At 41.2% G+C, this 13338-nt stretch overlaps 1 protein-coding gene across 1 annotated transcript in view; it reads left to right on the forward strand.

Moving 5' to 3' along the window:
- The first annotated feature begins 1084 nt into the window (after positions 1-1084).
- The window catches only part of grin2da (glutamate receptor, ionotropic, N-methyl D-aspartate 2D, a), a 141373-nt gene continuing 129119 nt past the window's right edge, over positions 1085-13338 (forward strand). The window contains exons 1-3 of the mRNA XM_023414669.2: positions 1085-1738; positions 4014-4151; positions 10230-10496. Coding sequence (XP_023270437.2) covers positions 1238-1738; positions 4014-4151; positions 10230-10496 — 906 coding nt within the window. The 5' untranslated portion in view covers positions 1085-1237. The remainder of the gene's footprint in view (positions 1739-4013; positions 4152-10229; positions 10497-13338) is intronic.

The following is a 13338-nucleotide window of genomic DNA, read 5'->3' on the forward strand; positions in this document are numbered from 1 at the left end:
CATCAGGGTCATCAGAAAACCTTGATGAAGATGACCCAGATGAAGGCCACAAACGGAAACCTGTCAGTCTAATAAAGTTCTTCTGTTAATTGGAAGTGTTGCTGGAGTTTTTACCTTTTTTGGTATTTCTGTAACCACCTAGATTTCTCATTGAAATGTACAAAAAGTAGCTGCTCGGCTAACTGCAGGATCATGACCAGGGGTAGCCTGTATTTACTAGTGGGCGTTTTGTCATCAAACTGCAACACATTGTCAGGGTCTGCCATGAGTCTCTCCAGTTCCACCTGTTGACGTTTCGTTGCTTGTGTAAAAGCGATAAGAGCAAGAAGGGAAATTAGGAACCTTGTGTAATACACTTTTCTTGTTTTAAGTTAGGAAAGGAACATTGACTTCAGAACTATTCATCTGTAATGGCGTTTTTCCTATCAGGAAAATCATCTTATCCGGTTCTAACCCTTATTACCATGATAACCAAACAGTTAAGATAGGATCTGCAAGTTAGGAGTTTTCTATAATATGGCCGCATGTGCTTGTAGGAGCTGGAATAAAACCTGAAAAACTTCAGATCCATCTTGATTGTACAATATCATCAATTAAAGTACTAATCTGCAAGATCATCATTTTGGTTTAGTCATTGCATTTGGTGAGAAACAGTAATCACTCCGGAGTTTTTGAACTGCGCTTTGTCAAATCTTTATCTGTTAACTTTTTCTATTGTCCTGTTTAATACTAAATGTCAGCAGGTTTTCATTATTAGGGATATAAACAGTATTAAGAGTGTGCGGCGTCTGCTCGGCTGAAATCCTTTTTGTGTTTGCTGATTTACATGAAGTCTGAGGAGCAGCAATAAATACAGGGATGAGTAGTGTGTGTGTGTGTCATTTATTTACATTGTTTACTGGAGAATAAATGGTTCATAAGGGCCACATAAATCAAACGTCCCACTCGAGATAACACGTGCTTACATATGACAGAAGAAAACAATGACTATTGAAGCTCTGCATATGGTAAGAGAAGACTTATGACCTCAGTATGATGACGCTGTTTCTCCTTTCTGTCTCCTCTCCAGCGTCTCCTCTCATCAGGTGAAGCACTGTGAGCCGCTGACCCTCCCCCCACCTCTCCTCCCTTCCTCCTCCCCCGCAGACGTCACCCACTGTCCCCAAATCCCTAAACCCTACCTGGTCTTACCTGTCAACCCCCATCCGACAGCTGCCACTGGCCCTCCCTTTACCCCATGGTGGCCCCAAGGCCCGCCCTCTCACTGCTATTGGCTGTCCTGGCCTGCACGGGGCCCGCACGCCCCTCGCCCCCCCTGCTGCTCCGGCCCCGGGAGAGAGAGAGGGACTCGGGTGGTGTCAACATCGCCGTGGTCCACTCGGGCTCCTCCCTCCTCCCGGAGACGGCGGTGGTGGGAGGCGCGGGGGTCGGCGAGCCAGGGCCAGGGATGGGGCCCGGTGTGGGAAACGGTCCGGGTGGAGGTGGAGGTGGAGGTGGAGGAGGAGGAGGAGGAGGAAGGGGAGTAACGGGAGTAACGGATACAGCTTCGTTGGCAGGAGCAGCTGCAATGGCTTCGTTTTCCTCCTCCCCATCATCCCTGTCCCTGGCGGCGCTCGTGGGGGAGACGGTGATGACACCGTCAGGCCAGGCCAACGTCATCTACCTGGCTGTGAATGAGAGCAGCCCGGGCAGCCTTCTACTGCAGCTGTGTGAGCTGCTGGCCACCACACCACTACAGGTAGACCTACAGCACATACGTGACACACCTGTGATATGAAGTCCTCAGAGCATCGACGTTTAGACAATGTTCCACAGATGTTCTTGAACAATATAACATTTCCAAAGGTGGATGAAAAACTAATATCCCCTTCACCCATAACACACTGCAAGAAACAGACAGGAGGAGTAGTTAAGGTACACTGTCTTCTGAAGGCCTGACTGCACCTAAAGCAGGAATTAATACAATGGTATAGCTTGACTTTGACATGTGTCAACCCACAATGTGGCTTACATAATTAGCAATAGCACATTATATGATAACGGTTGTGTGTTCCCCTCACTGGTCCTCTGTTGGCTGCCTAGTTTGAGTTATTTTTTTCCACAAAGTTTCAAAATTTCCAAAAACTTTTAAATACCAGCTATCACTTAACATCTTCTCTCGTAAAGTTCTGCCACAGATGGGTCTTCACAAGACAAATGTTCTATTTGGTAATGCTATTTGTAAGTTTTTGCTCAGGTTAGCATTAACAGCTGTTTACTTGCCAGTTTACAAGATACGTTGTGAGTGTAGCGTCAAACTCTTCACTCCTTTACTCGCCAAAAGCTGTCTCCAGGAGTGGAAAGCAACCCTCTTGTTTTACTTCTATTCCTATTACTTCCATTCTTCTTCTACTGAAGTTAGCATGCTAACCAGCCAGCCCTTGCTAGGTCGGACTGTCTCGGCACTTTCCGATACAGAGTCATCTGTAATGTCCAGGCCATGACTAAGTAGTGCTGCTCAGACGGCCTACTATAAGCTATTGCCAAGACTGGTAAGTAAACAGCTGTAAATGCTAACTTGTGTAGCAATAGCACGATGTAAAAACAACTCCTTTAACCTGAAGATGTTACAGAGAAACTGGCCTTCCTCAAAAGTGTCTAGTCGGGAAACACACACACTGACTCCGTCAGACCTTCAACATGTTGTCTACATAGTTTTCCTGTTTGTTCCTTTGTTCATTAAGTTGTGTTTTACAGAAACCACAAACTCTCTGTTCATTCATTCATGTTCATTGTGTGAGTTTGCTCCATTGAATCATTCATTGACTCATTCATTCGTAGTATGACACTTGTGATGGGAGCAGATCTGAGTTTGCAACCTCATCTCTGAGAGCCGCTTGTGATCATACTGACAGAGGTAATACAGCACACTACATGTTATACTCTGTTTATGTACTCATTCATCTATTCATTAATTCATCTGTAGAACTATACATTATGCATGTATTTGTCGAATCCATGTCTAAGCTGTCTATCTCTCGATTTATTTTCATGTCGGAACAGTGAAGGGGTCTTGTTATAAACATCTTAGATCAAATATGATATTAACTCTTTTAAGTAACATTTGCTATCTTATTTCCAGGTCCTGTCTGTAGCCCATTAGCATATCAAATGCTTCCCTGTGAGAATTGAGCTGTCAGCTGCACTTAGCTTCAATTTGCTTCCCTGAATCACTACAAGAAAACAAGCGTTCAGTCATCAAGCCGGCCTCATATCACCACAGCTCCTCGTCGTATCATTACATAAAGGAACGGCCAGAACGTCATACATTTATCCTGAGTTCATTAACGCTGTTGACAGGTCTTTCTTGAAAGGTAATCACGGGGGGGGGGGCGTGGTCACCAGAAAATTTGTGCAAAACACTGCTTCCTTTTGCAGCCGTAGTTCAGCATGTTTGCAGCAGCCACACCTGTTTGTAAGCCCAGCAGGAGCTTGAGGTCCCTCGCCCATAAGCCAGGAGCTTATCTGTTGTTTCTGTGGTGTGAAGCAGCTTAAGCTGTGCAGGTACAACACACACTCTCCTCCTGACAGGATGCCAGTCCACTGCAGGGACTTAATTCCGATTATATCTCTGTGAAAATTGATTGCCGAGCAGAGTAGCAAAGCAGTCCCATTTTTTTTTTTTTTTTTTTTTTTTTAAAAGCAGCGGTTCTCAAACTTTCTCCGGCGTGTCCCCCCCCCCCCAACCACCACCACCGCTACCTTCAGTTCATAAAGTCTGTACTAGAATATGAGCCGTTATCTTGCATACGGTGAACAGCACATGGACTTACTCATTGTTCCAATATATTTTGCTCACTTGTTCAGCCTTTAATTTATTCTCAGGGTTTGGTGCATAAGAATAAAAGAAACGACAGCTTTGATGCATGAACGTCTGATGAGGAGCTTATGAAATTGTGTCTCAATGAGGGCTGATGTAACGTCTTTTGTCTGATGTGCTTTGTTTCGTTGTGCAACCTTTGTTCTACTTCCAGGGTTTGGTGTTTGAGGAGGAGAGACCACCGCCGCCAAACCGCGCCCCTCTGGCTCCGATGCTGGAGTTTGTCTCGGCCCAGACGGGGGTTCCCGTGGTTGCTGTCGGGGGAGGAGCCAGCCTGGGTCGAGAGCCACAGGTGAAAAAACGGATTACTTAAAGTTGCATCATCAACCCGTTTAATTTCATTTACACTATAAGTGAAGGCTGTCTGTGACTTAGCAGAGGAAACCCAGACTGTAAGAAACGATGAGTAAAGTGTCTGTAAAATCAACTCTTGACCTTTGCAGGTCTCTGCTGTCTGAGGTGGGAATTCTGGGGATTCAGATTAGAAATCAGTGGTTAATTTGAAGGGTTACAGTTTAGCAATGGCTAACGCTGCTAGCCATTATGTGTGCTGCAGTCTATCATTGGTTGACAACTGTTTCTTAAGGGGCTGTTTCTTTATGAAAATTACATAATTGACTCTGCAAGTTAGTTTTTAATTTACACTTAATGATTTGTTTGATTAATAAATAATTAAGCATTCATTTTCAAGCAAGAAATAGATCTAGGTCCTAAGTGGAATAGTACATTGCCTTCAAAATTACTCTGACTCTGGAGGCAGCACATGAAGCTGTAAATACAACATTAACATATTATCATAAATACATTACCATGTATTAGTTTTGATTACTTGCCTGTTTTTTAATATCTTTTTTTTTCTGCTTTATTTTATGGTGACAGTAGAGATAGACAGGAATATCATAATAACATCCATTTGTAGTCTTGTTTTCTGGCCACCTGATGAATGAAAGTCCAGTATTAACGCTCCTATTTGCTCTATTTTGGTCTCCATCGACTCTTGAGGGTAGTATTTGGCTTTTCAGCTGCTAAACGCTCCACTAACTGGTTGCTAACTTTACTCTGTCTGCTGTTTGGTGCTGCCTGCTACGGTGATGAGAGCAGTGAGACATGAAGCAGAAAGTTGCGGTCCATAAAACCAAGAGAAACAGCTCAAAAGAGATGTTGCTCTTCAAAATAGAAATGTGACTTTCAACTCTGGATGTGACCAATTTCCTCCTGCCTGCGAGTAATGCAGATGTAACAGTCGCTGTCTCTCATAGTTCTGATACCAGAAAATGGAGCTGAGTGAATTTCTTCCAGACTGAAGTCGCTTGTAGGAACCAGTAATTTTCTAAATTCTAAGCATTTCAGGAAACATGCTGCTTTGACCTCATCATGAAGCAGTAATGAAGAAGAGGGAAGTCAAATTTTGTCAGAATTGCTCCAGTTCTGTCAGGGCTCCTAAAGTCATCAGCATCAGAATTGGTTTTCTTCACCGAGTAAAGAGAACATGCTGGTATATGATGCTTTTAGCGCGCGCTGAGAGCATCCAGAGTACTACAGATGATACAACTAAGATGAGCTGTATTAGTAATTGCAATAAACATATTTTTTTAAATGTTTTTTTCAATGGTAGTGTTTATGTTGTGATCATTTTTGTTTGTTGGCTGGACCAGGACCGGAGTGTCTGTGGCAAAATTCACTATCTAATTGATCAAGCCCGTGTGTGTCACCTCGTTTCAAACGATGACTGCTTGCTCTTTGTGACCGACTAAATTAATGGGTGTCATCTCTCCAAGTGGGTAATTTGTGTGTGACAAAAGGTAATGTTTTGCTGACGGACATTAGTGATAAGACGATCAAGCTAACAAAGCAGTTTAGCCTGACAGGTGTGATATTTAATAAGTTGGCCAATTTGTTTTAAGTGGATCCCCTCGACAGTTTGATGTGGTTATTGTAATTTTACACAACTGTAACTTCAGCTACGGTCACAGGCGATGTTAACACACTCAGCTCGGCACTGAGCTGTCAGCGCCAGAACATATCATTATCAAAAGCAGCTGTGTTTGTGGTGGGAGGTGAGGTGGCTTTGAAGTCGGATGAGGTGCAGAATTACTTTTGCTCTCGTTAGACTCAGTGAAGTCTCTTTGGTACATTTCTACAACTCTCGGTGCTGCTGCCTCTATCCTAAAATAAAAATGCTAATGATAAGAAGATTTCAATTGAGGGAAACTGGTATTTTCATTGGTTGTTTTAAACCTCAAACAGGCTAGCACCAGTATGCTAATTGCTAACATGAGTAGCATAAAGAACACTGGCATTATGTTTTTAGTTGTCCGTAAGAATTTCTTCAAATCTGGCACGAACAATCACTTAGGCTCTCGGATGAACTGATTCAGTTTTGATGGTCAGTGGTCAAAAGGTCAAAAGTCAAGGTCACTGTGACCTCAATAAACAGTTTTGTTCTTCTGAACGAAATATCTTGGGAACCCCTCGAGGGAATCCTTTCCAATTTGTCAAGAATGTCCATGTGAACGTGAAGGATGGACTGATTACATTGTGGTGGTCAAAGTTCAAAGGTCAAGGTAACTGTGATGTCACAAAACACGTTTTTGGCCTCCTGATATCTCCAGACTGCCTTTTAGGGAATTTCTTCAGATTTGTCACAAATATTAATTTGGATGTTCAAGGATGAACTGATTCGAATTATGTGCACAAAGGTCAAAGGTCAAGGTCATGGTGACCTCACATTTTTGGTCATTACCTACAAATTCATACGCTATTATGACACAATTTAACACAAGTGTCTAATGTTAATTTCCATATTTCCTGCAACTTGGCTGGATGGTGGAAGTAAACAATTGCAAGGTGGTAATTCTAGTTTTCATTCAGTTATGTTCTTGGAAGGTTACTGCCCCTAACTGGCTCCTGTTAAAAGCTACATGTTAGCTTGAATTTTAAAAAGACAGCTGGACTAACTAGTAGCTAATTTAGCATAAATAGACTCCTAGCAGAGTACTAGGGTTTAGTCTGTCTCCTGCCTTTTCCTCTGAGATTGACTTAATTTGTTACTTAGTTAGAAAAGCTACGGTTCTTTGACCTTGCCCATGGGGGGATTTTTGCCTCCAGAGTAATCTCTGCTTTCGAGAAATATTTGTATAACTAAACTCTAATCAGGTCTTAATTGCCTTTGGGAAACTGAGTGATGCATGTTTTCCTGATACACACCAAGAATCAATCAACCCTGTGCCAACAGTGCTTCTAAAACTGTGACTTGGGACACAACATCAGTCATTCATTCTTTCTGGTGAGTGCTCACTTGACACGAGTGCTGTTTTTAAAAAGAAAAAAAAAAAAAAAGTATTTTAGCTCCAGCTTCCAGAGGGACGCTAAAAGTTTGTTTTATCTTTCATGCTACGCGACCACCACAAGGAACCCTCCCAGCATGCTCCACTCTCAGCTGAGTTACAGATAAGCTTACATCATAACTCTGATGCAGGTTTTGAAATTTGACCTAGTTCGGTGCAGCATAACCTGAGGTGAGCCCCATCGACACGGGAAGGCGGCGTGATATTCCCTGAAGTTCCCTCTTTGATCATCTACATATACACACAGATACAGAGTCTTGATGATTAATTTAAATACTCGCTCTTTGTTTTCTGCTAGGAAAGAGATAAATAATTAATTGTCAACAACACTGCTTAAAACTTTGGACAGTGTCAAAAAAGCAAACGCGCAGGCATATTCTCACTGTATGTCAGTGTTACAGCTCACACTCATTCCAGCGCTCAACCTACACGGGTTTCTCCGTCCCGATTCTTTATTCTAGTTACAATAGAGGAAAAAATGAAGTCCTCTTTCAGCCAGCAAGTGACTCATCTATCCAGATTAAATGTGACCGGAGCAGCAGGGAGAAAGTATATCATTGTTTCTTTCATTGACACTGAAATCCTCATTCACATGCCAAGGACTTTTTTGACGGAGAGACTGTTTTTTTTTTTTTTTTTCCTCTGAAAGAAAAGAGCTGACGTGGATGAGAACAGCACTACTGTATGGACACAATTGCACTTTTACATAACTGGGAGACTTAACAGTATGAGTTCACCCGTCCATGATCTTTAAATTACAATGCATGAAAAGCAGTGTGCAATTAATACGTGAATACCAAGTGCTCAGAGCCAGTGCAGGAAAATCATGTATGTAAGATGAAGACGGAAAGATAATTCATTCTTAATATTTCCAAATAAGAAAATGTCATGTTTGTTGCAGCCCTGTTATCCTGTTATTGAGGTGCTGGTCACTGTGAAAAGCAGATGTGTGGTTACAACCTGAAAGCTGAGGATCATGTGACTGAAAAAGGAGGTAGGCTACTTCTCTGTAGCCTTACAAGCTTGTCTGCCTGTTTTTTAGAGGTCAATGATGAAATAGCTCATAGCATGAATGTCCTGCTGCAATTTTGATTTAGTCACATTGTGATTCAAACATGTTATGAAAGAAATTGAAGAACTGTAGCAAGCAGCTACCCTTCAAAATGTGCTATTATATCCGTTGTGAATAGTCATGTGAACTTCTAGTTCATCAGATTTTGAAATCTACATTATCCCGTCATTATAAACTACATTTTCATTACTGTATTATTGCAGAGCTTTTTCTCAAGTTCACCCAGTTAAAGACTTCCACTAGCTCTATTCGGAGTGTCTGGCTGGAGAAATTTCAATCCATTTTATAAAGAGACTCAACTCAGTACAAGTAAAAAAAACTGTAGTAAAACATATAATTTTCAGTGATGTGTCCACTGAGGCATTGTTATTTATTCAAATAAAAACATTGTTAAACACACAGTCACTCTGTCTACTAGATACATTTCTAATAATAACTCACAGGGCCATCAGCTGGTCAGTCGTCAACCGTAAACATGCCAACAGACTAGCCTGCTGGTGGTAGTGCAAACTCAGCTATTCTGAAGTCTTTCACATAGTGTCACACAGCTGTAAAAATTGCTGTGGTTGGGGTTAGGGGTTAGGTTATGATATGGTTAGGTGTAGCAGAGATGACTGGTTGGGTTAGGGCAAGGTTGCAGTCAGGTTAAAGAGCTGGGAGGGACGGCTGGTTTGGGTGAGGGCTCAGATTTTAGAGCGATTTCAAGGTGATTCACCTTGTACAAAGTACTTTAAACCTGTGAGCAGATGTTTGTTAATGATCTTTGTTAGCTGGTGTGTTACCACCCGGCGTAGGGGAAACCCTTGCGCAACATGAATGCTGAGAGACTCCCCTCTTCCCAGCTCCCAAGAACCACCAGCCACAAGGAATTACAGCCCATTAGGGTTTTTATTCAAGATTTCTTTATCTTCAGGGTGGGCAAACAGCAAAATAACAAACAGAAGTAAATGAGACTAAGGAACCTAAACTTACCTACTCAAACAAAAGAGGAAAAAAAAAAACAAGCCACTAACCTAACTCCTAATCTAACAAAAACAAGAGAAAATTGGGTTAAACAAAATTGCTACCCACCCCTACGGCACCTGGGCTGACATTTCACATAAACAACTATATACAATATCAGAACATGTTGGCTGGCAGGCTGGTTGGAAGTGGGAAGAGATGAGCCCCTGCAGAAGCTGGAAGAAGCCGGCCTTAAAACTGCAAGCCTGGAGGCTGGCACCAATCAGCTCCCTGGAACAACACAGTTAATCATTCAATCAGCCCCCCCCACACACACACGCACACGCACGCACATACACACACAAGCAGGAACCCTAGAGAAAAAAGAGAGACTGAATGACTCTCAGACTCTGACTGTTTATTTAATTCAGTTCATGCGGCAATTCAAACAGTAAATGGTAAAACAAACATTTTATATATTATACAACTTCATGTTGAAGTACTGGTTAATGAGATAAGTTAGTTTCCTGGTCTTGGGACTGTGAAATTGCTTTAGTTTTGTTCATATTTTGCATCTGATGATCAGTACAGACCGAGTTAAGGTGAGAGTCCACACCCTATTGTTTAACGGTTGTGTGTCTAACTGTTGTGCTGGAGTTGGGACTTTCAGTCCCATCATGCAAGAAATGTAGGATTTTTTACAACCTTAAAGGAACACTATGTGTTATTAGCACTTGGGTTTTATTTTTGTTGCCCTGACTACTGATTGTATCGGTTATGGTAACACTGAATCCACTAAAGCAATTGCTGAAATCTCGAAATGTAACATAGATGCAACGAGGCAACAAACATGAGTCAGAGATGGTAACAGTGATTTGTTATCAGCATTACTTGTGGTTCATCTTTGTTGATATTTTATAAACTGTAACATATATTTAGAGGCAACATCTACCTACCTGAATATCCAAATGTCCTCATGGCTTCACACTCTCTGCATCCTTCTTTTCAGGAGAGCGGCTCCATCTACCTCCAGTTCACCTGCTCCACTTCGCTCCAGCTCGAGGTCATCTTCGAGGTGCTCGAAGAGTACGACTGGACCGCCTTCTCCGTGGTGACCACCCGTCACCACGGCTACGAGGACTTCCTGGCCATGGTGGAGGGTATGACGGATGGTTCGTTCATCGGCTGGGAGAAGAAAAGCGTGGTGATTCTCAACGTGACAGACGACCCCGGTGGGGCGCGAACCAAACGGCTGCTCAAAGACAATGAAGCACAGGTGAGTCAGGAAAATACACATTACCTGCCATTTCTGACTGAGCACCAGAGTCATGGGGCAAAAATACTTTCTCATATATCAAGTCTAATAATTGCAATTTTCTCAAAACTGCAATATTCAATCTTTAACCTGTGAAATCAGTGTTTCTATATAACACCTGTCGCTCATCCTTATGAGCTGTCTATCTTGAAATGACTTGTTTGAAGCCTGGGGCTCAGGTAGCCGACATCTGTAACTGCTCCACAAGCCTTGAAGAAAGAGACGGTGAATGCAGCCAGTCTCTCGTTTTAAAAAAAAAAAAGGTCATTGTGACCTCCTGCTATCAGCTGCTGGCTTTAACTTGAAAGTCTAACATCTTTAAAAGTCCACTTTAGTTCGTCCAGAGGGTTTTATTATGTGCTCAAAAGATTATGACTGACACAACAAAATGTTGGACCACATGAATTGTCCACATGAAAAGCTTTTATTCAGGCCAGTGAGAGGACGTTAATGAAATACAAGAAGAGGTTGAATTAAACAAAACATTATCATCTGTTGTGTTTTAAAAAAAAAAAAAAAAAAAAAGCAGCAAAACCCTTCAAATGAAAATCAGTAATTGGAACTTGTTTTGCAAAAGAAAGTAAAATCACACTGGAAGAATGACTACTAGAAGTCCTTGAACTAAATGTCATCAAATAAATGTCACAACAAAAGTTATCATATTTCTTTCAGTCAAAAATCTGTTTATTTTCACATTTAAAGTTAATAGTTTTTATTAGAGACTTGAACAAAAATAAATATATTTGGAGATGCACTCGAATGCTCCTTCAGCCTCTAAACCTCTGTGTTATCAGGGGTGCTGATGAATTAGGTTCATCTTATTGAGCATCTAAACTGACCAAGCTTGATATTAGCAAGTAAGTTTTTGTGTTGTACTGTTCAGTGAGTTGGTTTGGTAGTAGAGCTGCAATAATAAGTCGATTAAACGATTAGTTAATTGAATGGTTTACGTCAATTTTCAAGAAAAAATGCCAAAAATCTGCTGGTTTCAGCTTCTCAAATGTACAAATTTGTTGCTTTTGCTTTTTCTTACGTTGTAATAAATTAAATATCTGTGGCTTTAGACTGTTGTTTGGACAAAACAAGACATTTGATATTATCAGTTATTCTTATTATCAATTGTGATTCACATTTGTGTTCTGTAGACAGAACAATGAATTGATTAATTGCAAAAAGAATGAATAACAGTTGCAGTTACCTCGTCAAGGTCTGACAGTGCATGCACTTTATACAAATATATCAGTCCACATGAAATTAAACTGATGTTCTGATGTACAGATCTGTGTCGAGATCATGAAACAAAATAAATATTAAATATGAGTTTCTCCCTGACAGAGTTCGCCTCTGTTTGCTGTAGCAAGAAAACAAAGCCAGAGGCTTACACTTAAAACCTTATTTAGGGGAGGTTGACTGAGGACACACTATTCATTTACACCAACTTCCTGGGGGACCACTTACACACACACCATCACACACACACCTGCGGGAGCTTTGTAGTACAACATCAGCGTTATCGTTTGTATCTCTGCACCGAGCTCCTCTCCTGAAACATTGAGCTTGTGGTATTTTCTGAGGGACAGAGTCACAATTTGAGTGCTCATATATACAGATATACTGTACATGAACACTGTATATGTGTATATATGAAAGTCTGAGACCATTTCCCCATTCAGTTGAACTCCCATGAAGTGGTCACAGACTTTCGGACCCCACTGTACATGTATATGTTCTTTTCTGGCACATCCAAGCCTCCGGTTATAAACTCAGAGGTGCTTACATGTCAGCAATAGTTTTCAAAAACTGACCAATTACAGAAGAGGAGCAAAGAGTTGAAAGGTTATTGACATTGTTGTTTCCAATGGCAACAAACTGACAAAAAATACAGAAATGACCATGGATAGACGGAAAAAATACATCCGGGTCAGTGTGTAGACTTTGAATATTCATCTGTGTCCCTGGTGTAGCATAGTGCTCAAGCTACACGTTATAAAGCTCTGGGATCTTGGTTAGCAGAATTAAAGTAAAATTGAGTTCAGAAATCAGACTGTACAGTGATCTGTTGCCGGGAAACTTTTTCCAACCTTTGACAACATAAAAGGTTAGAAATGAAAATACTCTTTTTTTTTTTTTTTTTTTTTTTTTTTGCACCATTGCTGTAGAGAAACAACATAGTGCAGAGGAAATGGACAGTAAAACCAAAAATGGACGTCATCTGAGGTGACCTTAGCCACGGTCTAACACATTTGATAGGGAGGAAGGAGATTCTGGGCACCACGGGATCTTTTCCACTTCCTTCTTCTCCCCAACCCTCGTCTTTGTAGGCGAGCAATATCTCCTCCGTCTCTCTGTTTCACACCGTAGCATTCATTCCTTTCTCTCATCATTTTGTCGTTTGCAGCATAAATGACCTTTGTCAAAATGAAGTCCATGAAAGGGAGAGAGAGAGAGAGAGAAAGAGAGAGAGAGAAAGAGAGAGGGGGGGCTGGACCAAAAGTAAAAGGGCTACAGTGAACATGATGTAATGTAATGAAAGTGATATGAAATGTTGAATAGTGAAGGTGTGAATCTTGTCTCTGCGGGGCTTTAGATGTGGAGATGTGCATGTGTAGATGAAGTTTTTTTTTTTTTTTTTTTGACAAGTTTGTGCAAGTGCATTTTTAAAATCCAGACAAGTTTCAAGAAGCATGTTGCTTATTAATAGTTCTGATGGTAATTATGTGAATGAGGAAAGTTTTATCACCAATGGCAATATTAATTATGGAAAAATACTGTGAAATTAAATTGATTGTTGGGGTTATTTGAG

Source organism: Seriola lalandi, unplaced genomic scaffold, assembly GCF_002814215.2.
Source record: "Seriola lalandi dorsalis isolate HSWRI2012SDOR001 ecotype SW California unplaced genomic scaffold, Sedor1 jcf7180002054538, whole genome shotgun sequence".
NCBI lineage: Eukaryota > Metazoa > Chordata > Actinopteri > Carangiformes > Carangidae > Seriola > Seriola lalandi.